Source organism: Halyomorpha halys, unplaced genomic scaffold, assembly GCF_000696795.3.
Source record: "Halyomorpha halys isolate HHAL.00 unplaced genomic scaffold, Hhal_1.1 Scaffold190.1, whole genome shotgun sequence".
Classification (NCBI taxonomy): Eukaryota; Metazoa; Arthropoda; class Insecta; order Hemiptera; family Pentatomidae; genus Halyomorpha; species Halyomorpha halys.
Window position 1 is genome coordinate 365,527 of NW_027105456.1, and position 25,517 is coordinate 391,043.

General features: G+C 30.7%; 2 protein-coding genes across 3 annotated transcripts in view; one reads left to right on the forward strand and one right to left on the reverse strand.

Annotated features, from left to right (window-relative positions):
* Positions 1-7,785, forward strand: part of LOC106679278 (catalase) — a gene marked incomplete at its 5' end in the record, with an annotated part of 33,561 nt that extends 25,776 nt beyond the window's left edge. Inside the window, 3 exon segments of the mRNA XM_067051371.1 lie at positions 647-885; positions 3,596-3,725; positions 6,724-7,785. Coding sequence (XP_066907472.1) covers positions 647-885; positions 3,596-3,725; positions 6,724-6,813 — 459 coding nt within the window. The 3' untranslated portion in view covers positions 6,814-7,785.
* Positions 7,786-9,674: 1,889 nt separating this feature from the next.
* LOC106679282 (catalase) overlaps positions 9,675-25,517 on the reverse strand; it is a 30,680-nt gene continuing 14,837 nt past the window's right edge. The window contains exons 4-11 of one of the 2 annotated variants that reach the window (XM_014418349.2): positions 23,274-23,415; positions 21,928-22,078; positions 19,493-19,672; positions 16,551-16,742; positions 13,501-13,653; positions 11,416-11,684; positions 11,208-11,340; positions 9,675-10,080 (exon numbers count right to left, since the gene is read on the reverse strand). In XM_014418349.2, the coding sequence (XP_014273835.1) occupies positions 9,994-10,080; positions 11,208-11,340; positions 11,416-11,684; positions 13,501-13,653; positions 16,551-16,742; positions 19,493-19,672; positions 21,928-22,078; positions 23,274-23,415 (1,307 nt within the window). In that variant the 3' untranslated portion in view covers positions 9,675-9,993. The remainder of the gene's footprint in view (positions 10,081-11,207; positions 11,341-11,415; positions 11,685-13,500; positions 13,654-16,550; positions 16,743-19,492; positions 19,673-21,927; positions 22,079-23,273; positions 23,416-25,517) is intronic. The other variant, XM_067051378.1, reaches the window with a different exon arrangement.

Genomic DNA, 25,517 nt, shown 5'->3' on the forward strand with positions numbered 1-25,517 from the left:
TTTGACTGCCGTCAAAATAGCCCTGAAGAAGCCCTGCAACGTGGGGCGAAACGTTGGCTCATTAAAATAGTTTATTTCTACTATTTGAGTTTTTTTGACCGCACCCGGACCATATTCCTTTCATCTTTACACACGGTCAATCAATAATCTTCCTATAAATTTATTTATGTGATAATAAGAAAATATTAGAATACTCAAATCTTCAAAATGAGCCTCTGGATTGAATGGTGTAACTTACTCCCAAATTCAACTGGATTGGCGGCAGCATATTTTGATAACAAAAATTTCTGTTTCCAATTGAACCATTGGATGAATTTGACAAAATAAAAGTAAGTTGGATTCAAGATTTTGTCAACGTTGTCAATTAACCAAACTTTTTAAAAGTTTCAAAATAAAATATTTTTAATGAAAAAAGTTAATAATTTTTCAAATCTATTTTCTTTCATTCTCCTCGGTATAACAGAGAAAAATGCATATTTTGGATTAGAAACAAATTTCGTCTATATCATGTTTTACAAACACCCCAATGTGTTGTATTTCTAACTTATTTTGGCCAGTTTGACTTATACTACTTTTCCCATCCTCCCTAGATTAGTAAATTAATTTTTTTTTTTAACAAAAGTTTTTCACTTTTTTCAAACCTTAGGGCAGATTGTTTTCCTATACTGACACGCACATGCATAGGCTGGGTGTGAACAATGAATTGATAAAAGTCAATGCACCTTTACAAACCGCAAAAGTGGCAAATCGTCAAAGAGACGGCTACGCTAGGACTGACAACAATCAGGACGGAAGCCCTAACTACTATCCAAATAGTTTTAATGGTCCCATAGGCAATCCAAGAGGCAAGCAGGCTCTCTATCCAGTCTCAGGAATGGTTGCTGCGTGAGTAAAATGATTTTATATTTTTGTAATAATTTTAAAAAACCTTTTCTAAAAACAATAAATTTAACACTAATCATACCAAGACTTAATATATACCTATTTCTACCATAGCGGGTCAAATGACCCAACTTTATGTTTCATGCTTGAATGTATGAAATATGGATGTTAGGAAGGAAATAAAAATATAAATTAAATTTATTATAATTAAACAAAATAGTATGTTGAGCATTTTTATTACAAAAGCAAAAAATAAAAACTTGTGCTCTTCCAGGTGTGCCACCTACTTGCATTTGTTGCCAAACAGATCCATCATTCGCAACATTTTGTTCATTTATTTCTACTTCACTTTCTTCCGAACTTGAGAGTAATCTTATTCTTTTTCGGCCACTACATACATTCACAATATTTTCCTCTTCATCGTCAGTATCTGTAGAATCAAACTCATTTTTATTTGCAACCAATATATCTTCATTTTCAGAAAATTCATCTTCACTAATTTCTGAAAACTCTTCGCCAATATTATTTATATCTTCTAAGAACTTGTACTGTCTTGTTTGCTTCGACATTTTTCTGGGTAAAAAATGATCTGTATTACTATAGCTATCAAAATAAAATATAAGCTAGGTACTTACCAAGACTTTCAATTTTTGCCACTTTTTCTTACACTAAAAAGCTATTTTCAATCTAAAATTTGATATTTTCTTGAAATTATTCTGAACTATTTTTGTTGAACTACTTTACGCAACAGTCTTTGGAAGAATGTGCAACTTACTGACTACAAATATGACTAGATAATCTCATAAAACAAAATAATTCTCTCCGGGTCAAATGACCTGTTGTGGTAGATATCGGTATACAACTAGGATTACTCAGAATAAACCAAACAAAAATATTTTTATAACTGTACATTAATTACTTAGAAAAAGTCATGAAGTCAAATGTGCAAACGCAATAAAATTATACGTGCATTTTTAATGGAAAAGTTCAAAATGGGTCATTTGACCCGTTATGGTATGTTTAGTGTTAAAGATAAAACGATAAGAACTGGCAATTAGAGACTCATTACATCAACTACTTTTTCACTTTGATTTGGATGTGATATATGAAAATACCATTTTTCTCCTTTTTATATAAAAAAAAGACAAATATAGAGCACAAAAGAAGTTTAATAATATCTTATTTATTAATTTCACAAACATCAGTGCCTTGAACTACCATTTGAAAATTTCATTTTTCATGACTAAGAGTTCATAAAAGTGAATATTGAAAGAAAATTAAATATGTTTCACTTCATTGAACAATTCTGGTCACTAGCTCTCTAAGACTTTTAATTAGGCTAGGGAGTGTTATATACAAAATCTATGTTATATACAAAACTTAGGTCTTATTTTGTTGAGCGCCAGGGAGTAACAACTAATAAAAGCTTTCATTTTCTTTCACATCCTGGAACCAAGTGAAGAGGTTAAAGATGGAAACCAGGGTGTTCACATGTTTTCTGATTTTTTCTAGTGTGCCCTGATCACCATTCAGCACAAAATTTTTCTTTGTGAGCATCTTATATACAGAACTAAGGAATGACCGAAAACTTATTATTGATGCAACCAACAGACCTTGGAAGTCCAAGGCCGCACGCTATGTACTAGGGAAATATATCACGTGTTTCTTGACCTAGTTTTCATAGGGATGGATTTGTCACTCCCTATTTTTTTTGTAAGTGCCACACATGGGCTAACAGGTCTCAAAATGCCCAGGGGAAGGCTGTGAGTGAGTATTTTATAATGTTATGCTTGAAAAAAAAAAACCAGAGTAGGGCCGGGGACTCAAACTCACAACCTTTGGGTTGGCAGACAGGCGCGTTGCCATGCTGCTACCGTCTCCCCATCTAAAACTATAATTATGTTTAATACCAATATTGAATGAATTCTGAAAAGATTGCTGGCAATTTTTTTTTTTTTTTTTTGGTTTATTGCAAAAGAAACTGTTACTATTGACTTATTAAGTCTCAGCCTCAGGTTAGTGAAAAGGCTAGGAAGTGACATGACAAGCATTATATATTTTATAACTAATTAATAATTCACAATTCGAACCTCAAAGTAAAAAGTAAATGTTGACCTCAAGAAGGATAATAACTGAAAAATAAAATTATTCACACTCAGATGGCCAATCATTCTTTAAAAACTCTATAACTGAAATAGAACCAAAATTGGCAATAAATCAAAATGTAATTTACGACAGATAATGTGAGATTGTGACATGTACATCAAACAAAATTCTCGCTATAAGTGTCTGTTTCAAACTCAAGATAAGTAAGGCTACCATGGAGGGCGGGAGTGGTGGGTTTCCCACCATTTTCCAATTTTAGAAGCTTTTTAAATATTCCTCAATTTAACTATCTTGAGTCTCCTCTTCATGATCTTAGTAAATGTTTCAAAAATGATATAGGGCCAGTATGTATATACCCCAAGTTGAGGTATATTAATTGTGATCAACATGATTATACTGTAGGCACATTATAAATTTTATCTTATTTCTTAATTAACTTTTAAAAATTATTGTATTATTTTTTAAAACTATTTATAGAATTTTCACAATTAATTTTTTTTCTTTTGTTAAAAGAATATTTTATTTAGTATAAATTTATGAAGTTAAGATAAAAAAAAAAAGAAATATACATATAGTCTTTTAGTCAATAGCATACTACTGCTTTCAGATATGATACAAGCAATGAGGATAATTTCAGCCAAGCTACTTGGTTTTGGAATCAACTCACATCTGATCAAAGAAGCAGGCTGGTAGCTAATATCGCTGCAACGCTAAATTATGCAGCTCCATTCATTCAGGTATTTTCGCCAAGATAAAATTTGTTTATTATATTACACCTGCTTGAAAAGTATATAAGGAAGTAAAATAGCTTAGTAAGTAAGACAGTGAACACCTAAATAGAGATAAGTTGGAGTGTAGCAACCTAATATTTTATCACTCATACTTACTACTAACATATATGAAAAACTAAAAGTGACAGATACTTTCAATCCTAGCTTACCATAATAATAAGGTTTTCAAAACTAATATTACTAGCATTCCAGTTGACTTTCCACCCTACTGTCATGCCAGTACAATTATCGTATAAAGGCTCCTTAAGGTACTTTTCCAAAAATTTAACTTTATTTCGATCATAACATAATAATAGTATATTTTTTACTAAATAATTCAAAACATTATCCAAATTATAGTCTCAAAACTTTTATTGTTTTTACACGTACAACGTTTCGGCCAATTCGGCCATCTTCAGGGACAATCTTAATTCACTATGAAACATATTATTTAATATTTTTCCAAACACTTCATACAGGCTATTCTGCCCAGGTCAAAACATTTTTATCCAATAAGTCAAATATCCATTAAATTTCACAGTCAAAAATATTTTTCATTTTACCACTATCATACACTTTTATTATAACCTTACTTGTCCTTAAGTGTATGATAGTGGTAAAATGAAAAATATTTTTGACTGTGAAATTTAATGGATATTTGACTTATTGGATAAAAATGTTTTGACCTGGGCAGAATAGCCTGTATGAAGTGTTTGGAAAAATATTAAATAATATGTTTCATAGTGAATTAAGATTGTCCCTGAAGATGGCCGAATTGGCCGAAACGTTGTACGTGTAAAAACAATAAAAGTTTTGAGACTATAATTTGGATAATGTTTTGAATTATTTAGTAAAAAATTGCCAGTCTCAAGAAAGAATTTTATGATTATAAATAAATAATAATAGTAGTTCAAACTTGGATATTTTCATTTTGAGTAGTAATGCACACTAGTCCAGATTCTCCATTTACTATGATAATTTAATTTCTTTTACTTTGTACAAAAATTTAATCTCCAATAGCGAAGTTGGTAATAACAAGGAAATATAAGTAATAGTGAAGCTAGTTATTTCTTATATTTGATTTAATCAGAACAATTTAGTGGGAGGAAAAGCTATTAGTAAGAAGTGTGAAGTATAAGTTATTTTTAAATTCATATTATAGAAACTATACATTGCATTTGTAAAGATGTTAAAAACTTTGCATTTTCTGGTAATTTTTATCAAAAAATCCAAGAAAAGACTTTATATAAAATAAAAAGAAAGAAAGAAAAAGTAGAATTTGTTATTATCTCATACGAGATAATATTTATTAATATTATAATATCTCATGAAAAATATTTATTAATGTACATGAAAAATAATATAGATCTTTTTTATAAATTAAAACTTTATAATTAAAATTATATAATTAAAATGAAATGAAAAAATTATCTTTCATCTAGACAAAGTTCCTTAAGAACAATAATAATGGGCATAAATGATTGTTTATGGTCTAGGAATAAAATTCAAAATATCAGATTTCCATATATAATTTTTTTTCTAGAAGATTGGGATCTAAGGAAGTGAAGAAATAGATAATGTTTGAAAGAATTTTGGGAAAAGGCATTGAGGCAATTTATTGTGCATTCTTTCACTAGATGTCCACTTTTTTTAAATTAGATTTCGCCAATCTTTAGCTTTTTTAAAAACCATTCAATTAATAAATTCTCCTTATTTTTCCCTGTTTTAATTACGATTATCTGGTATATGAGGGACTTATTAATGAGCTTGAAAGGAAATTATAGCATAAAATAAATTGCTTTTTTTAAGATTTATCTTTGATGTTCCATCAATATATTTCTGGCTGCTAAACCAACCTAAAGTGGTTTTATCTTTCTTTCCGAGCAAATAATAATACTTCCACCATACATTTCAATTCAAATTCCTAAGAAATAATAAACCTTCCTATATCCACTGAACTTTCATTCCTCTATGCACTTAGTGAACACCAGAATCCAACCAATCAATATTTATACTCTAACGCATAAAACTGCTTCCTTTGACTATTAATTTCTTGTCCATTCCTCTTTCTTTTGGGATTCAATGACCATTTCTGTTCTCAATGCCTTTTACCAAAATTCCTTCAAAAATTAACTATTTCTTCACTCCCTTAGATCCCAATCTTCTAGGAAAAAAATTATATATGGAAATCTGATATTTTGAACTTCATTCCTAGACTATAAACAATCATTTATGCTCATTGTTATCGTTCTTAAGGGACTTAGTCCCAGATAAAAGATAATTTTTTCATTTCATTTCAATTATATAATAGACTATAGATTTTTAATGTATCATAAGATTTACAAATAAATATTTCCAACTAGACCAAAATAAGTTGAAATAGCTGTTTGTTTGAACATATGTATTTTTAAGAAGAAATTTAACTAAATTATTGGAACAAATAAAAAGGCTGATCAGAGGTTTTATACAGTTGTATCTCAGTCATTTATGAGATGTAGGGTGAGGTCATTTAGAAGACAATGTATTTTGGGATAATAATGCAAAATCCTAAAAAAAAAAAAATAAATGCACATATATATTTTTTAAAATTAAAACACAGATTTGTACATGTAAATCAATCTATATACATTATTATAGAAATAATGGACCATTTTGTAATAATTTTAATTATATGGCACTTGTTACACTGTTTCATAATAACAAAGGTTTAATGAACCTGAAAGTTTGATGCCAATGCCACCAATCAATCTCTATATAAATCTGTCCAGTGACATTCCTTAAAACCTAACTTTACAAAATTAGTTTTAGTCCTCCTATCTGCCTTTTGTTCTATCCCTCGGATGTTTATTTTAGGGATCCGTTCATTACTAAGTTCCATAACCTTACACACTAAAATTGTAAACATAACATTAAGAACTTGTCATCACTTTATCATAATATCATCATTCTTATTTTCTGTTCTTAGGAGAGAGCAGTCAATAATTACTTGCAGGTGAGTGAGGATTTTGGAAACGCCATTGCTGCGGGTTTGGGAAACTCTTCTGGGACCAAGTGAATCTAAACTAAAGGCTGACTTATGATTAAATTATTAAAGTGTACTGAAAAAAAAAATTTTTTTCGATTTATTTTTTATTATTATAGTTGTTTGAGAGTGGTTTAGTTTCTTTTTAAACAATTTTGATCTCTTTTCTCTCAACTTTATTCTTTTTAACATCCGACGTTTCGACCTCTCAGGTCATTCTCAAGGATTCCTTATTCTGTCTGTATTCCTTTTCTTTCCTTAAATTCATTAATGCCGGCTAATTGCCTTTGTCCCAATAATTTCTTTTATTAAATTATTTCCTAAATTTAAAACATTTCAATAACCACTTTAACAAACCCCAAACAGTTTGATTGTTTAAAAAGAAAATTTTTTTCATTTTAAAATTCTTTCAAAATTTTCATAATCCAAAACTAACGTTAATACATGGAATGAAAAGAAAATACTCATTGCTATTGAGAAATAAAAGAAAACAAAAATAGATGTTCCAGCACACTTCAGTATATCTTGCACAACTCTGTCAACAATTATAAAACAAAAAAGACCATATTTTCATGATAAATTCTCTGTATTTAAGGAAAATGATTAAGTAAGGTAATTTTTGGCCATTGTACCTGAGGGTGGTAAGGTAAAGCCTTAGCAACCTCTGACCTTGCTGGTTCTACTCTAGGCTGGGTTGGTTGACTTTTATTTCATGGCAGCATGAAATGAGGATTCAACCCACCTACACTGGTTAGAATAGGATGTTTACCTGTAGATAAACATATGGTATATCCGAAATGACCTGGTAAAGTGTTAACAAAAAAAGTAAAGTAATAGAACTTTAACTTTAATAATTGTTAATTCCTTGAGTTTTTTATTTAAACAGAACAATGTTTGCATCAGAGAACCATTACTTCATCATATTCAACCATTTTGAAATTTAAAGATTCTAAAATGAGTGAGGATTATAAATAACTTATCTTAATAAAACTTTTTTTTTTTTAATTATTATTTCTTCCTTTCATTTTCTTATGAGTTTAATTATGGGAAATATAGTACCGAAGTTAATAAAATATCTCCTATAAAAATGTTTCATTGAAATTACAATTTCATTTTTCTTTTTTTGTAATCTTCATAGATCAAACTTTTTTATCCTTCCATAAATAGAAGTTTTTGCTTGGGTCTTTGAATTCAGATTAATAGTAGTCAACCATACTTAGACTAGAAACAAAGAATATAGTTTTTAAACCTAAGCATTGATTATGCAAATATATTTATTTTTTACTCTTTGGGAAGAAAAAAAGAGGTTTTTCCGAGATAGAGAAAAACTAAGTAAATTATTATAATAAATATGTTAAATATATACGTATATCACCTACTGGGAAATATAGAAACCGAACACTGTTATCATTGAAAATGAATTAAGCCCACCAAAGAGTTTGAGAATAGCCTCATTTTATCCTGTAAGAGTGACAAAACTCAAATTCGATTAGTTCTTGCTAGAATTATCAAGCCTACTGTTTGATGGCAATAGATTTACCTGTAGTAGCACTGGAACTACTGGTCTATGTTATAACCCTCATGCCCCGATGCCCCTTATGGATGAGGTCCAGGGGCATCGCTCCAGCCAGCACCTGCACCGCCTCATGTGACACCGTTCTTTATGTCTTCGTGACCCTCAGCAGAGCCAGTCTCTGAATGGTGGCAAGTCTTCTCTTCTGTGTCTGCGTGAGGTTTCGGCTCCACGCAGGGGATGCGTACCTCAGAATTCCCTAGATCACACCTTTATATATGGTCATCGTTGCAGGGCATCCGAGGCCCCAAGATGCACCCCCTATCCTACTTAAACCATTGAGTGACAGGGTCACCCTGTCCATTAGATACACCAGGTGAGAAGTGGCATCTAATCTTCTTCTTATACTCACATAAGTCCAGAAGACTGACCAATACAAATTTGTCAAGCCAAGGAGTGCATATTCTCTTCAGGGATTCTCCTCGTTAGAAGACGTTAATATGCAATAGTGGATCAAATCATTCTAACTCTATTTTTGGAAATGTATACTTTTCTATTATTAAACTCTTCATTCTATTTATCCCTCATTCTTTCACAAGGAGCTACAGCTAGTAAATTTAGGACTTGCTATCTCCTTCATGCTCGTAAGCTGATTCCTTACAAAGTGTAGTTTTCTTCCTGTAAGGACCTACAACTATTTCCTGTAGGACTTGTCATCCCCTTCACAAACGTAAGCTAGTTCCTTAAGGAGTATAGTTTCCTTCTTGCTAGGACCTACAGCTAGTTTTTGTAGGACTTGTCATCCCTTTCACAACCCTTGACTAGTTCCCCACTGAGTGAAGTTTCCATCCTGTGAGGATTCATGGTAAATACACGTAAAACTTGCTTTCATCCTGTCTGTACACATCCTTGCCAGCAAACCTTACATATTGAACATATATTAACGAGGCCCTCTGATGTAGAGTATCTCATATTTTCTATTGGAGTCAGAACTAATAATTATACTTATAATTGTAGCATTGAATAATATGAGAAATTTACAGCAAAGTTCATGTCAGCAGTGCAAAAATATGAAATGGGTTTGTAATTTCTGTAGTAATAAAAAATCTGTGTATTAAAGTTTCATTTAAGAAACATCGAATTGTACTATCTCAAAACTGTTTTTATGGAGTTTGGTCACTATTGTTCTCAGCAGGCAGTATACACTTATTTTGAAAACTTATTATCCTTAAAGATGTGTTTTAAACTCTCTTTTGCAGTTTCAATACAATTAATTGAACAATGTGACAATGAAGAAACAATTTAAATTTATTGATTTAATATACCTTAAAAAATAATACACTCAATTTTAAAACTAATTTATTTTAATAACAAAACTCATTATTTCCGTACATCATTCCTTATTCGTACTGATAACTCAAACTAAAACCATCTTTGAAAATTTCTTTAAAATATTTTGTGTTGGAACAATGAAATATTTTAGATTTCTGGGTTATGAAGGCTTAAGTAAAAATATGTTTTTTATAATTCACTGACATGGAATAATGATAAATCTACCATTAATAATAGTGCTGTCCAGACTAGTTTTATATTTTCTTAATCAAACTATTACATCGAGTTAATTAATTAATAATATAATAAAAGTTATATAATACAATAATATAAATATATGCATTAAATATGGAGTTTATTAGTAATATCTACTTAGAATTTGCTTGCTGAAGAGCTTTCATTAACATCCTTCCCATGCTAGGGCTCACCTTGTTGAAGTTTTGTAAAGCCCTTTTCTGCAATCAATTTCAAGTAAAAAATTTTTATATTATTTAATTAAATTTAATTATTTATTTTAATTTAAGTCTATACTAATTATTTTTTGTTCTAAAAATTGCCTTTTATTAATTCATGTATCAGTTTTTATAAGCACATGTTTTATATTTTTTGTTATATAAGTAGATTTTCTTATTTTTATATCCTCAGACTTATTTAAAATGTTTGCTCATTAAATTTATAGAATATACATAAAATAATAACAATGATAAGTGCTACTAGATAGATGGGACATAACACAATTTTAAAAATAGATGGAATCAACATGAAGCAAATATTAAAAAACATAAAAATATTTATATCACACCATTGGTAAGGCATAATAATAAATAACCATGAATTTAATTGTGAAGAAGCCAATATTTTAACTAAGCCTGAGGTTGTAGAAATTAAAAAAAATATCTTGTTACTGGTCAACAATATGTTGACGTCATCAATAAAATAAATTAATTTAATATAAATAAATAAATAGCGTTGGGTATTATGCAATGAAGTAATGAAAAGAGGAATAATAGACACAATAAAAAATACAAGTTAATGGTGAAGTAACATTTAAAAATAATTAGTTAAATTAAAAATAATTAAAGTGGGCTTTTTTTGTTATTTTTAGACAGTTATTGTAAATTAGATGAAAACACTTAAAATTAATAAAAAAAAAGAAAGAAAATTTTAAACTTTAAAAATTTTTAATATGAAAGATTGCTTTAATCTTTTTGACCTATGTCTATCATATAATTTAAAGTTAGAGAAAAATAAGAATAATTAGAATTTAAAATTTTGGCTGAACTTATTTAATTCTAATTCACAAATTTTTAAATTTGTAAGTTAATATATAATTGTAAAATTAGCAGTGTGAGTATTATATTATATTTAAATAACTCATTGTTTATTTGAAATTTACTGTATAATAGTAAAACTGTGGATTATTTTTATTTTTCATTTTCACAGAACAATGAACTGGAAAATGGGAAAACTGCCCGAAATGTTGAAATAAAGAAGCCATGAAAGGGTATTTCTTCCAAAAAAAATAATAAAATAAAATAATAATAATAATAATAATAGAAAAAAATAAGTGAATTTGATTTACCTGTATTTGAGGATATGCTTGGCTTAAACTGGCTGCAATGTTCATCACCATTCTATTCCTTTCACCAGGCGTCAAAGTTTTGTTCCAAAAAATGCTGGGCTGACTGAAGTTATCTTCGTTAATTGTATTATATCTAAAATTATTTCATTAAAAATATCTCATCAAAAAAATTCTGAAAAAAAAAATTATAATTATACAATTTTTTCACCTTCCAATGTTACCAGACACTCGATAAGGTATTGTACGTCCCCTTGGTGACACCTGTGGGCCATTGAAGCTGTTCGGGAAGTAGTTAACAGCAGCACCCTGATCCAGGTCGCACCTACTGTACCCATCTCTCATATAATTGTAGTAAAGGGGGTTCCCAGGATTGGTTGCTCCAAACTGCTTCAGTCCCAGAGGGTTATTAACAGAATCCAATTGGTTATTGGAGCCCAGTCTGTAAGTTTGTGTGTCCGCATAAGCAAATAGTCTTCCCTGAAGCAATAATTATTTTGTGTATGTATATATAGTTGACCGTAAAGATTTAAATATAAGAAGATGGTCAGGGTTGCGGTCAAAAAAAGAACAAATAGTTTTAAACTATTTTAAAGTCCGACGTTTGCAGGGCTAAAAAGATACAAAAAAAAGAAAACTGAGAATATTACAACAATAAGATACAATACGGTAATTTAAGCTAGGATAAATACTATGTAAAAATAAAGTGATAAGAAATTACATATAAATAAAAGGAAGGAAGACATAAAATAGTATCAGTGTAAAATAAACTTGAATAAACAATGATAAGAATAAAAAATAGGTAACAATGGTAGGAGTAATTTTTTTTTTACCGCAACCCGGACCATCTTATATTTAAATAATTATTTTGTATTATCTAGTGATAAGTAGTATCTGGTATTAAATGATTAATCTTTTTTTTTTTTTAACAGTATTTCAAATTTAAATGTTTTTCATGATATTAAAGAAGATTTGTGGCATAAATTGATAATTAGAGTTTTAGGAGTAGCGATACGGAACATGAGCAGACATAAAATAATAGTTTGGTTGTCTCATTTGTCTCTGTCAAAAAAGGACCTGCTTCTTTCTTTGCTTAAACTTTTACTTATATTTGGCCCTATATTTAAAGGATGGTGTGTTCAGAAGAATATAGAAAAATCAGTTACTCTATAATCTGTTAGCCATTGATGATGATGTTAGAGTTGTTAGGCTCAAGAGACTGATCTGGGTTGATTACTTAACAAGGATGGAAGAAACAGAGAGTCCCAACGAGACTTTGGATAAGGTTCTTGAACTCACTAGGAGAGTTGTACCGGCCATTGCGGAGAGTCTCTAGGGACCCAAAATCGAAGAACGGCTTCACAGGATTGAGCTTAACGAAGGAAGCTAATTATGGAGGCCTAGGCCCACAATTGATTTTAGGTCCATGAAAGTAAGTAAGTAAACATTATCACTAGAAATCAGGTTTTCAAACAAATGCATCTTTTGTTCTGTAGCTTCAAATTCCCCAAAATAAATTTGAATCATGAGAAAGACGTTCTATAGATGCTGGTTGTATATTGTACGGTTTAGGTTTACTGGACGAATTTGCACTGTTTGAAGATTTTCTGCACAAAATTACATTTATGTTAATTTTTTTAGTTAAAATTATTGGTTACACTGTTCCAGTCTTCATAATAGGAATTTTAATTATTAATACAATTAGCTTTCACTCAGCTCATGAATTATGGACAAAAACTTAGGTTTTTAATCAAAGTAGTTTAGTTGAGTTGTTTATATATGCTTGCACAAATGTTGTAAGTAATCATAGAGTTTACTTTGAATCAAACAACAAGCTGGGAATTATTAGTTTCTGAAGTTATCATATTTCTAATTTTCCCTTAGTTTCTTCAGGTGGTATTTGAAAGTTATTTTTTGTTAAATGTCTAAACTCATTTAGAAATATTTCAAAAGCCACCAAATTGCTTTTTTTTTAATTAATGAATAATTAATTATTCAGAGACAGTTTTGATTGTAAGTCTCATAATTTGAAAAATAAATAAACAGAATTCATCAATAAGAGGTAGGTGTTCTAACTTAATAGATATTCTATTTTAATTTTTTTTTTTTACATAAACATTTACTTCAAAGAAAGAAAATAAAAACTACTTATGTATAAATATAAAAATAAAGTTTTTTCTAATAATCGATTTGGTTTTGAATAAAGAACAATTGAGCTGTAATTGTATGCGTACTTGATCACTTACTTTAATATACAATTGGTATTGAGTATTAATAGTATAAGTAATAAGCCTACTTGTAGCAGTTTATCTGGACTGGGTTCTATTCCTGGCACCAGACGACCTGGACTGAAGGCAATCGTCTCGACAGTGGCAAAGTAGTTCATTGGATTAGTTGTCAGCACCACTTTTCCTATTGGAATCAACGGGAATTGGTTCTGAGGCCAAAGCTGAAAGAAATGGGAATTTAAAATTTTGACATCTCTTTTAATTATTATATTAATACAAAATAAACAATTCATCATTAACAATATATATTTTAAAGTGAGGTGTTAATTGTTGACTGTAGAATGAAATGAGGAGGAGAAGATGGTCAGAGGTGAGGTCAGCAAAGATATACAAATCAATAAAAAATGTCTACAAATAATGAAAAAAACAATTTCAATTAACATAATGAAATTTATGAAAGAAAATTAAATAAAATAAAACATTTCATTATGTTTATTTAAATTGTTTTTTGATATTACTTACATATCTTATTATAATTGATCCCTTAGTCATCATTTACATTTTCTTCTGCCCTTTTTATTGTGTTTATTTCTCTATTTACTTAAGCACTGTATGTTTTTAATCTTTTTATCATTTATTTTATATAAATTTTACCTCTATAAAATTATATTTTATCTTATATTTAGTATATTTCCAAGTTTGTTGATTATTTTTATTTTTATTTATCTCTGAATTATGGTTGATATCTAGTTTTTGTTTTTTCAGCCCTGATAAAGGCTTGAAATTCAGGTTGAAAGGTCGGCACAAATAAACAAGTTTTAATTATTTGTGTATCTTTGCTGACTGCACCCCCGACCATCTTCTCCTCATATAATTTTAAAGATTTAAAATATGAAAAAAAAAACACAAAAAACCTTTTTGTAATTCTTATTTAATTTTACGTTTTCTAACTGTACATCTTCTTTTATTTTCTTTAATTTACACTGTTCAATTTTATAGAAATTTTCACCTATTTTAAATCATAATTAGCCATACAGTAGTTAAAATTTATTTTTGTTATCTATTTTCTTTGTTTGTATATGTTTTAGCCCTGTTATGAAGCCCATCAACATGGAGCAAAACGTTAAATAGTTGTATACTATTTGAGTTTTTTCTTTGACCGGAAAGGACAATCTTCCTTTTAATATTACATAGCATCAATCAAAGATCTTCCAGTTTTCTTATTATTAAATTTACTTTATGGAGTGTATAGATTTATTAAAGAATAAAATTTTTATCTATCTTCTTTATTCTTATTGTCATGGGCATGACAGTGAAACCATAAAGAACCACAAAAATGATAAAATGATCTTTACCCCAGTGGAGCGGCCCTCCCCGTGCTGTGTACTCCTCGGCCAACGGCTCCTGGGCCAATATTGTAACTCCCGCCTTCAGCGGACCCAGCCCAACCCCTTATAATGCTATATGGCAAAAGAAGGGCACCAGTTACGTTTGTATATATTTAAATATATATTAATATTGTTATTTACAATAAAGGAGGTAAGAAAAAAAAAAGAAAAAGGTCTTTATTAACACCAAGATGACGCCTACAAATGTAGCAAACACTGATAAGGAATCTCAGACTCGATGAGGACTAATAACTACTTACTGACTACTGAGATCACGAAACATGGTGTCATCAGGCAGCAGACATAATCCACTTTTTCAATTTCCAGTCTTTTATATCCCTATTCTTATTCCTCTCTTATAATGGAGCAAAAGAGATTCCACCCATTCTTGTTACCCTTATATCAAACCCTAAATACCCATAGGCTTAGAAATTAAAAAAACAAAAACATTAAAATTAATATATATTTTTTTTAATAGAGACAATGATAAACTGATAATTTTTTCCTTCTCTGCAGACTTGCAGTAAAGGAATAAGAGTGAAAGCGGACCAAAGTCACTTTTAGAAATTCATGGCTGCGGTTACAGATTTCAGAGTCCCGAAAGTCATTAAAATTTCTCTTTTTATTTTATTTGATATATTTTTTAACACCATAAGAACGAATTGAAATATTTTTTTAACCTTTTAATTAAGACCTGAATGCAGTAAGAAATTTTTTCTCCTAGAAAATAAAGTTAGGATGTATATGTGAAAAAGATGTTTCGGGGGCATCAAAGGCAATGAGAAATGAACTACTCGTTGGCCACTACAATATTAGTGAAAAATTCTAATATGGTTGATATATCACATCCATGAGAAAAAAATATTTCCCAAGGTGAAGTTGTTAACTATGCCATTTACCACAAATTCAACACAATCTTGGTGAACAAAGAAACCAACAAACTTTTAAATAACTATGTAAGGATATAGATGTAAAAAAAAATTATAAAAAAAAGAAAAACATAATTTAAAACATACTGGAAGATCGCTGATTGACCGTGTGTATTATTAATAAATGGAATATGGTCGGGTGCGGTAAAATTAAAAACTCAAATAGTGACAACTACTTTAATGTTTTGGCACACGTTGCAGGGCTTCGTCAGGGCTGAAAAAGATACAAATACTTAACATATGTTAAAATGTAAAGGGAAAATTACAAATACAGTAATGAAACAAAAAATCATTATTTAAATTAATTAATTAATTAAGTTAATTATTAAAATTAAATTATTTTACGTTTCATTATATACCTTCATAATTTTTTATTTACATTTTTACTTATGTTAAGTGTTTGTATCTTTTTTAGCCCTGACGAAGCCCTGCAACATGGAGCAAAACGTTTACTCATTAAAATAGTTGTCACTATTTGAGTTTTTTTTTTTTTTTACCGCACCTGGACCATATTCCATTTAGTAATTTAAAACAGTAATGAAAAATGAATCAACACATCTGACGTACAGTCTGAAACATTAGAAGGAATACTTCATTAATGTTAAATTAATAAAATGGATTAAAACTTCTGAAAAAGGAAAGAAAAACATTGAGAAATATGGTATTTAGAAGATAGAATTCAATAGAATGGTAAAAGTAGTGGATTGTATGATTTTTGATAAAATAAAAAAATATATATATTTATTATTAAATTGATAAATTTTAGTGTAATATAATAAATTAAATATGAGTAGCCAATACCTTTGTAGGATCAAATGGGTTCCATGGAAATTTTTCGGCTTGTTTAGGAGTCATTACTTGGATAGAGAAATTCCAACTCGGAAGATTGCCACTCTCTATCGCATTGTACAGATCACGAATGAAATAGTCCGGGTCTTGTCCTGCTATAAGAGTCCCCTGTTCTGGGGTCAGGTTCTGTATTCCTTGGTTTGTCTGCAGAAATACAATTAATGTTGATGAGTGGCCTCATGGGGTAAAGATGGTACTAGTTAGAGCAACTACTGAAAAAGCTTTTGTTTTCTCACTTTATTAAGAGTGCCTCAACTTTTAAAAAAACAATTGAATTCTCAACATTAACAGCTAAAAAAATTTGTAACAGGCTCTTTTATTGGTTAAAAAAAAAGATGGTCACTGGTTGGTCTACTGGTAATGCCATCGGTCATAAAAGTTAGGGAGCCCCATGGATCCTGGAACCCTGGGTGTGCAGTCTATTCTGAAGATAATTTTAATTTTATCCGAAAACATTAACTTTAGTATGCTATTTTAACAAATAAAAATGATTATATTAGAAATAATTTTTACCTTGAAATATGCATTAGCATTGTGAAAAATTCTACCTTTCGATTGGTTGACTCAAACAATAACTGATAGTTATAAAGCATTAAGTTTAAACACCTATCACTCCAAACAAAATTTAGCAATTTATTTTTTGGACATCATCCAGGAGGCTGTGTATGATTAATTAGTTTTGACTCCAATTTAAGAGGTGAGGTACTATACTCCAGAAGGCCTCAACAATACCCTCCAATGAATTAGGTAGTTGGTTAGGAGATGATATGATAGGATGAATTCAAGGGGAACTAGCACTTAATCCTCGCAGGATCAAAATTCACTCCCTAGGGAACTAGGTTATCAGTCATAAAGGGGATAGCAAGTCCTTCAGGAACTAGATGTAGGTCCATATGACAGGATGATAAAGTATAAGAAGGAAGAGAAATCCAGTGAGCGCAGAGAGAAATTTCAATATACATTACCTAAATCAAATCAATGCTGATTAGTTTATTTGACAGAAGGGGCATTGTCTACAAAGAATTTGTTCCTCCAGGACAAACTGTTAACCAAGTTTTTTTAAAAAGACGTCCTTGAAAGGCTCAGAAAAAGGGTCATTTTTGTGAGACTAAACATTGCAGACAAATGGATGCTCCATCATAAAAACGCCCCATGTCAGTCCCCCTGACTTATTCTTTTTTCCTAAACTGAAAAATGTCCTCAACGGATGTCATTTTAGGACTTTATAAAACATACAAAAGAGTGTAACGGACATGCTGAAGACAATACCGGTTGAAGACTTTCAGTGCTGCTACCAACAGTGGGAACAACTCTCCATCGCTGTGTAGACGCCCGAGGAAGCTACTTTGAAGAGGTCAACTTAGATGTTTCAAAAAATAAAAATTCAGTTTCCTTACTTTTCTGCCACACTTAGTAGGTTCATTTTTAAGTTAGACTAGATTCCAAGTAAACAAATAATATTCTCATAGTGCGAATCGTGAGGAACTCTGACATTATTTCCACTATTCTCTATTAGGTATGAGCACTTCCCTTTGACTTAATAGTGAAAGAAATATATAACTCCTCACTCAGAAATTCGTTGGAGTAGCCGCAATGTCCTATTCTAACAACGTGAGTTTAAAAAAAATAAAAATCAACTGTTAAAGTTAATTGACAAGATTGAAACAAAATATTTACGTTCAATCGACATAATTTTGAAATATACCATTTTGGCTACATTAGATCAATGAATCTGGAGGTTGGAGAAATTCTTTGTTTAATTAAAACATGAAGAACACAGATCTTCATCTGTTGGCAGTTCTAAAACAATACTAACTGAACGCAAATGCGTGGATACAGCACTAACGCACTTTAATTTTTGCCCAAAAATCGGTACTCAACGGGTTGTCCACAAAGTCAGACCAATCAAGTAATTTGGATTACACTTGTTAGCGCATGAGCGAATTTGCCATAGTTTGGCAAATGTGTAGAGGTACCTTGAGGATTAGTGGAACAAGGAGACAGCTCTTTTTAAGTTTCCTCCTCCATTATTCCATTCTACTTTACTCTATTTTTTATTCTTTTCTTACATATCCAAATAACGTTCAAAGCAAAACTGTTCTGACATTTTTATTTTTTTAAGCTTTTTTTTTTTTTTAGATCAACAAGGGTGCCGCGAATTAGTTCTAACCCAAGAAGGTTGGCATGGAGAAAAATGGTTAGTAGCTTTTTCCGTATTCACACGTCACCATTAGTGAGACATTTCCTTACTAAAATTGAAAATACAGAAGATTAACCAATATCCAAACCATAGTTGATGGCTGTGTCATCAACGATGTCAAAATCATTTTATTTTTTAGATTTTAGGGGAGAGCAGATACATATTCCTGATATTCCACAGGATAATGGGACTAAATTTCTTTTATATTGAAACTTCTCATTAAGGAGAATTAAGGGCACTAAGTATTAAAAGAACTAAAAGAATTAAATAATAATAATGAGATATATAAATAAAAGAAAATACTATCATAATTTGTATCAATAAAAATATAAATCTATATAAAATATTTCCCAAAATAAAACTTATCATATAATAATAAAAAAAATTTATTACATTCTGCAGGGAGACTCTGAGCCACCCCCCTGGGAAAGGCAAAGCAGGGCTTCAAGAGATCCCTGCGCTTTTCTTATCCGCATCACTGGTATAATGTGACTCAATTCGAAACCCTAAATCTGTATTGCTTTAATTGGATATGAACTTTTCTCCTTCATGTAGATTAATGAATTATATTAAATTTACATGATTAATGTGACAAATTATCAATCGAGAAACCTTTATTATAAACAACTATATTTAAATTTTATTTATTTACTTTTATTTTTTTGGAACAGCCATGATTAGGATAAAGACTTACCCGGAGATGAAACCTGGTATATGTGATCGTTCCATTGGCATTCACTAAAAAGAAAGTGTTTATTCCAAAACCGTGCATATGCCTGTAGCCAATGGGTATACCTCTGTCCGAAAACAGCATCATTATTTGAAAAGTAGTCTCTGGAACCAGTGAAATGAAGTCCCACATTGCATTAGGATCCTGATAAAAATAAAAATTCTAAATTTGTTATCCTTAATGGGTAGATTTTCGTGATTTCAAGATAAAAGATTTACCATTAATAATATCCTAAGGCATTAATACTTGAAAAGAAAACGATTGAAGAAGTTTGTCGGGGGTTGCGGTCAGCAAAGAACAACATAAATAAACAAAACCATATTTATTTATTTTATGCCGACGTTTCGACCTGAGTTTCAGGTCTTCATCAGGGGTTATGGCGTAGAAGGTAGGCCTTCAACTGCTGTATAAAATAAATAAATATGCTTTAAATCAACATTATGCGGAGATATTAAGTAAGATTAACTTATAAATAATATAGGATAATTTATATATGGATAATTACAGTTAGCCTTGATAGGAATTTTGCTAATGTAATAAAGAGAAAAAGTGACAAAAATGTAATTATGATAAATAATTTTTTAAATGCTTGAACTGAGTAAAGGAAGGTTACAAGTGAGGTTGTAATAAAAGTGTATAAATAGTGGTAAAAGATAAATAATTTGACTGTGATTTTTAATGTATTTTTGACTTATTAGGTAATTAAACAAATGTGAGATATACTGATTAACAAAAAATAAGTTTACCTAATGGTTTTAATGTTGTTCATAGATATAAATGTTTTGACCTGGGCAGAATAGCCTGTATGAAGTTTTTAAAATGGTTAAATGATATGTCTCATAGTAAATTAAGGTAAGGTAAATTATAAATAATAATGTTAAATATTTGAATTGATTGTAGGATCATACATATAATGGAAACTTTTTGTAGTAGATTGTCCCTGAAGATGGCCGAATTGGCCGAAACGTTGGACGTGTAAATGAAATAAATGTTTTGAGACTATAATTTGGATAGTTTTTGAATTATTTAGTAAAAAATTGCCAGTCTCAAGAAAAAAAAAAAAAAAAATTTAAAGATTATAAATAAATAAATATGGTTTTGTTTATTTATGTTGTTCTTTGCTGACCGCACTCCTGACAAACTTCTCCAATCATTAATCTACGGTCAACTATCTACACCTCATTTTGAAAAGAAAACGTTTTATCGTTCATTAAAATGGATTGTTCATGTCCCCTTTTTATTATTTGTGTATGTTCGTTCAATAATTTTTGTTTAAGCATTGATGTGCAAAGCAGTCACCAGTGTTAGCAAATATTTTGGAATGGATGGTGCGAAGTTGCCATGGATACGACCCTTATTCATGAATGAACCATTGATAAATAAATATCGTATCCATGACAACATTAGCTATTAGTTTCAACTATAGTTAATTTTTTCCCAACTCTGCCTGTAACTATGTGACTGATAAAGGGCCAATGGATCAACAATAGCCCAAGAAAAACTGCTGACTATAATAACTAATAGTAAAAAAATATCTAAAATAACATTTAAAAAAAAAAACATTTTTGATTTTCCCCATTTGATAACTCTATAGTTTCATTCTTACAAATATAATAATTTTAAATTTATACTCTTATCTGGAAATACGGAGTTGAGCTTTGTGGCTCCACTAAACCATCAAATTTCTCCCGAATCCAATCCTTACAGTTCAAAATCCTTCGTAAAATCCTTAATGCTCCTTACTTTGTCACAAATCAAGTCATCCAGCATGACCTCAATGTCCCATATGTTGCCGATTTGGCCAGAACCAGATACCATTCCTTCCATAAAAAACTTCCCAACCACCCAAATCCACTTGTTTCTAACCTGGCTTCTGCTTCATTACCTAGTAATCCTCCTAAGCGTCTGAAAAGAAGATGGCATCGGAATCTTCTCTAGAAATGTTATTGGACTTCTATCAATGGGTAGATTCTCCACATGTTTGTATCATGTCACTATCTCACCTACAGCAAATTTACTTGTTGTATGTATACAGTTGTAATGTTATACAGTTGTAAATAACAAAAAAAAAAAAAAAATTATACTCAATAACCTTGCATTCAACTACTAAGCTAATTGCGCAGTAACTACTAAACTAGTAACCTTAAGTTTTGTGTTGGTCAGTAAGCGTGTTGAAGTTAGCATTAAATAATTTTGTTCTTTGAAATTGAAGGAAAAAAAAAGGTTATCATTGCCCTAGTAACTGTCTACAGGCAAACTCATTTCGGACGTACTATACCTACAATATTTTTTACATTTCTTAGACTTAAGGTTCAACTCGGCATTTTAACATAGGAAATTATTAATTTTCATGAAATCCATCCTTATTTAAATAATAATTCATTAAGATCTATTCTCACCAAGAGATGTGTCATCGGGTTTCTTCTCATGGCATGAATCAGATTAGGAAATCTGATGGCATCTCGGACGAAGAACACTGGTGAGTTGTTGCAGACGAGGTCCCAAATACCATCAGGAGTGTAAAACTTCAAAGCGAATCCACGAGTATCTCTTTAAAAATAATAAGTTTATTTTAATACAATTATTATTTATTAAATGTGAGATGGAAATACTGAGAAAAGCGATAGATGGACAGAAAGTTACATTGGAGTTATCAGCTCGACGAGTGGAAATACGTACGAACTTGTGAAAGGTTTTATTTTGGCTGACATTCCAACCAATCCTAACACTATCCTCACCACGTATGCCGATGACACATGTGTGCTCGCTGTTAATAATAACCCATTAATTGTATCCCAAAATCTCCAATCCCATATCACAGCCCTCGAAGATTGGTGTCGTAATTAGAGGATTAAGATAAATTCCAACAAATCCCTTCAAATCAACTTTACCCTTCGTCGTAAACCTACTGACTGGCCTACAGTTTCATTTAACGATGTTACTCTTACCCCTGTCGAACAGATCCGCTACCTTGGACTACATTTGGACAAGCGATTAACCTGGAATCCTCACACAAGACTGAAAAGACAGGAAACTGCACGTCGATTAACTAGACACACGGTCTAAACTTCAAACACATTCCAAAAGACTGATTTACATGACTGTAATAAGGCCAATCTGGACATATGGAGTTGAGCTTCGGGGCTCCACTAAACCTTCGAATTCCTCTCGTATTCAATCCTTACAATCCAAAATCCTTAGTAAAATCATCAATGCTCCTTACTTTGTCACAAATAAAATCATACATAAAGATCTTAATGTTCCCTATGTAACCGATCTAGCCCGAACCAGATATCACTCCTTCCATTATAAACTCTCTAACCACTCAAACCCCCTAGTTTCTAATCTTGCATCCTCTTCCATTCCCGATAATCATCCGAGGCGCCTGAAAAGAAGATGGCCACGAGTCCAGCCAATGTAAAATGTCATTAGAGTGCTACTAATGGGTAGTTTCTCTACACGGCTGTAACACTCCAATTTAACTTAGATCAGATTTATAACTTAGATGTACAGTTGTAAATTTCAATAAATAAATTTAAAAAGTTAAAGGTTATTTTTTGACTCTTTTAAGTTATTAATTAGTTCATAAAAGAAATTTAAATCAATAAAACACAATGATGTCTTACAAAAAGGTGTAAGGAATGGATAAACAGTCAGTCTATTGTTTTTTACTTAATATTCAATCAAATCGCAGGAAATCTGCAAGTAATGAGCATATTAATTGAGGAAGTTTAGAATCAGTCACCTTGTCGAGTCAGCCGTTCCCATCTCCCCGACGACCTTAGAGAACCTGACAACAACCTGGGTCTTGGACGGAACTCTTGAGAACACCTTAGCGAAGGAGTACTTCGAAATGTCGTTGGTCACTTCCAAGTATCCGATGGCTCCTACGAACAGAAGAGGTCCTTGAAGGTGCATCTGCACATTTTCCACCTGTGGAAATCTAAATTCAAAGCGTTTAGAAACATTTTGTTACGAAACAAATTAATAAACATTTGTTACCATAAGCTTGTGTTTCAGAAAAGTTAGCATTGTGGACGTTGAACTTGACCGTAGATTGATATGAGAAGCAGATGGTCGGGGTCACAGTCAGCAAAGATACACAAATAAGCAAAACTTATTTATTTGTGCTGACGTTTTGACCTCAATTTCAGGCCTTACAACAAGATAACAACCTCAAGAGAAAATAAACCGATAAATAAAAAATAATAGATAAAACAATAAATTAAGTAGATAGTAGTTAATACTAACAGAAGATAAATTATATTATGTTATTTGTTGAAAGCAAAAATTAAAGTAAAAATATTTTTACATAAAAATCGTCCTGCACAACCGCTCTTTATCCCATTATACAGGTCACTACCATACACATTCTTTCTTTCATTTTATATAACATTGGAAATTCTTACGTTTCGCTATACACAACCTTATTTACTTTCAGATCTCCTAACAAACTATGTAATTCTACTCTACATTATTATTATTATTTATTTTTTTTATCTTCTATTATTATTAACTACTATCTACTAAATTTCTTGTTATGTATATCTCCAAGTTTGTTTGTTATTATAATATTTTTATTAAATAAATCAAATGATATCCTTGGTTTAGTCTCAACACTCTTCATTAAATCAATAGTGCAACGTTTCGTACTTTTCATTAGATTTATCGATTCCTATAATGGTCCGAAAGCACATGAGAAAAAATGGATATTGACTGGAAAAAAAATTAAGTACTTATTTGAATCTTTATTGCATTGCCAATAAAGAAATGAGAATCTGCCAGTCAGATCTTGCTACCTGCGAAACTGGTGGCTGTTTCGAAGATAGAAAAAATTAATTTTTGAATTATGTTGAGTAAACAACAAACTGTGCATATTTGTTTTTTTGGAGAAATTTTCAATTTTTACCAGGATTATACAGTCAACATTGATGACTCTGCTAGCTATGGTCCAACGTTTCGGCCAATTAGGCCATCCTCAAGGACAATCTAAACATTTAACAGCTTATTATATATTCATTTGTGACAATAATAACAACAACATTGTTACTAATAATATAACATACCTTCAAATATAAATTCTCACCTCGCGTTGACACATAATGTGTTTAGATTGTCTTGAGGATGGCCTAATTGGCCGAAACGTTGGAATATTGATATAATAAAGAGTGTTGAGACTAAACAAGTATACCATTTGGTATATTTAATAAATAAATACCAGTCTAAAGAAATTGAAAAAATTATATTTTTATTTTCAGTGAATTAAGGTTGCTATCTCGTTTTGTTTTTCAGCCTTGATGAACGCCTGAGGTCAAAACGTTGGCAAAAATAAATAAGTTTTGCATACTTGTGCATCTTTGCTGACTGCAACCCAGACCATCTCCTTTTCATAAATAATTCATGGTGTAAAAATCAATTGCGAATCAAATCCGACCTGGCCGAGTTAACTATTATTTCGGGACGAACCTCGAGATAGATTTCGACCTTCACACACGGGCTAGAATAGATTGCCAAATCTGCAGAATTAACCGTCTTCCCTGCCCTAAGTTGGAGGAAGTTCTTACTTAAACCCTAAAGAAAAAGAACTACAAATTTTGGAATTGTGTTAGCTATTTATAACCTTCGATTTAAAATTTTTTATCATAAAAAGAAACACAACTAATTTTTTACTAAATAATTCAAAACATTATCCAAATTATAGTCTCAAAACTTTTATTGTTTTTACACGTCCAACGTTTCGGCCAATTCGGCCATCTTCAGGGACAATCTGTAACCTCTACAAGTAAGGTTGTAATAAAAGTGTATGATAGTGGTTAATGAGAAATATTTTTGACTGTAATTTTTAATAGATTTTTGACTTATTGGATAAAAGTGTTTTGACCTGGGCAGAATAGCCTGTATGAAGTGTTTGGAATGATTAAATAATATGTTTCAAAGTGAATTAAGTAGATTGTCCCTGAAGATGGCCGAATTGGCCGAAACGTTGGAC